Source organism: Microtus ochrogaster, unplaced genomic scaffold, assembly GCF_000317375.1.
Source record: "Microtus ochrogaster isolate Prairie Vole_2 unplaced genomic scaffold, MicOch1.0 UNK87, whole genome shotgun sequence".
Taxonomy (NCBI): Eukaryota; Metazoa; Chordata; class Mammalia; order Rodentia; family Cricetidae; genus Microtus; species Microtus ochrogaster.
Window position 1 is genome coordinate 1,560,099 of NW_004949185.1, and position 1,855 is coordinate 1,561,953.

Here is a 1,855-nt window from a genome sequence, read left to right on the forward strand (position 1 = left end):
TTTCCGTTGTCTCCTGACCTGTGAAGCCAGGGTGGCAGAGGCAGAAGAAGGCTCCTGGGAGAGTGATGCAGCTGGCTCCCGTGGGGCAGGGGTCAGTCAGACACTTGTCCACCTCAGTCTCACAGTGTGGTCCTTCAAAGCCTGTGTCATAGGCGAGGGTCAGAGACTGCACAGATGGCCCTCTTTCCCAGGGTCTGAGCCTCAGTTTACCTGGGAGACACTCGCAGTGGAAAGCTCCAGGCTGGTCTCGGCAGTGCCCCCCATTGGCACAGGGGGCGCTGCTGCACTCATCCATGTCTTCCTCACACCTGGCACCAGTGAATCCTGGCAGGGGAGGGGGTGGGAACAGAGGGTGCTCACGGTCACACAGGGAGGCACAGCGTGAACAAAAGTGAGTCTTCCGAGGAGACTCAGGGTGCTAGCAGGGCAACAGAAGCGATACAGATAGGGTGGAGCTCAGCCCCCGCTGGCTATGATGCCGCTGGGCTGTGGGCAAGCTACCCAGCTTCCCTCAGGCTCTCATTTCTCCCTGTGATAGAGCTAGGGAATAGTAATGGCGCCTGGGCTGCGGGGTGGCTCAGAGGTAGAGGGCTTACCTTAGGCACTCATGCCCTGCCTCCGTCCCCAGCACGGATAAAGAAAGAAGCTGTCTCGTGTTAGCATGGGGAGGAGACATTCTCTGTGTCTGTGGAGGCCCAGCCAAAGCCAGCCCGAGGTGCAGAGGGGTACACAGAGGGAAGGAGAGTGACTTGTCAGGGCAGGGGTGAGGGTGGGGAGTGAGCAAGGGAGGATTTAGGGCTGTGATGGAAGAGTCTGGGGAGCTGAAAAGGAGAAGGAGGAGCCTTCAAAGAGATGCTGGCCTCTGGAGGTTCCCTGGACCGGACTCTTCACCTACCAGGGAGGCAGATGCACAGGAAGCCATTGAGCAGGTCGTGACAGCCAGCTTGGTTCAGGCAAGGGTTAGAGGTACACTCATTGGTCTCCACCTCACAGAGTCTCCCTTCCAAGCCTGAGGACACAGACGTGGTGAGAAGGGGGCTCAGCCAGGCTCAGCCAGCGGCAGCCGGGCTTTCTGCCTGGGCTACCTGGGCTCTGCAGCAGCTCTGCCTTGGACTTGCAGAATACCACTGTCCTCCAGGGCTGTCCCCAGTGCTGTCCCCAGTGCTGAACCCAGTGCTGTCTCCAGTGCTATCCCCAGGTCTGTCCCCAGTGCCGTCCCCCAGTGCTGTCCCCAATGCTGTCCCCAGTGCTGCCCCGAGGCTTAGCTGCTCTGGGGGTGTGACTGCTTCCCTCAGGTCTGAAGGCTCTGGGAGCAGGGTATCTGCAGAGGGCTCAGGGGAACTGCTGTCTGAAGCGCTTTCTGTGTACCTAGAGGGTGGGGCTCTCCTGGTGGACTGCCCAGCCTGAGATTCTCAAAGTACAGCGGAAAAGTGGGCATCTCTCTAGAGGATGATTTAGCCCTTGTGTACTAGCTAGGCCTCTGTGCCAGGGGAGCAGGGATCCTGGCAGGGGTGTGGTGATGGTGGTGGTGATGGTTGTGATTGTAGCGGTGGTCATTGTGGTAGTGCTGGTGATGATTGAGGTGGTTGTGGTGCTGTTGGTGATGTTGGTATTGATGGTCATGATAGGGGTTGCGGTGCTGTTGGTTGTTGCGGGAGGTGTGGTATCTCAGCGGCTATAGGCTAGAGGAGCCGAAGGACCTCCCGCAACAGTTGGTGATGATGGTATTGATGGTCATGATGGTGGTTGAGGTGGTGTTGGTGATGATGGTATTGATGGTCATGACGGTGGTTGTGGTGCTGTTGGTGATGATGGTATTGATGGTCATGACGGTGGTTGTGGTGCTGTTAGTGAT

The 1,855-nt window shown here is 58.1% G+C and overlaps 2 protein-coding genes across 2 annotated transcripts in view; both read right to left on the reverse strand.

Moving 5' to 3' along the window:
- LOC101994656 (RT1 class I histocompatibility antigen, AA alpha chain-like) overlaps window positions 1–1,855 on the reverse strand; it is a 629,094-nt gene that overhangs the window by 585,484 nt on the left and 41,755 nt on the right. The window lies entirely within an intron of this gene.
- The window catches only part of Notch4 (notch 4), a 25,090-nt gene that overhangs the window by 17,627 nt on the left and 5,608 nt on the right, over window positions 1–1,855 (reverse strand). Inside the window, exons 9-11 of the mRNA XM_026777822.1 lie at window positions 896–1,009; window positions 211–324; window positions 19–141 (exon numbers count right to left, since the gene is read on the reverse strand). Coding sequence (XP_026633623.1) covers window positions 19–141; window positions 211–324; window positions 896–1,009 — 351 coding nt within the window. The remainder of the gene's footprint in view (window positions 1–18; window positions 142–210; window positions 325–895; window positions 1,010–1,855) is intronic.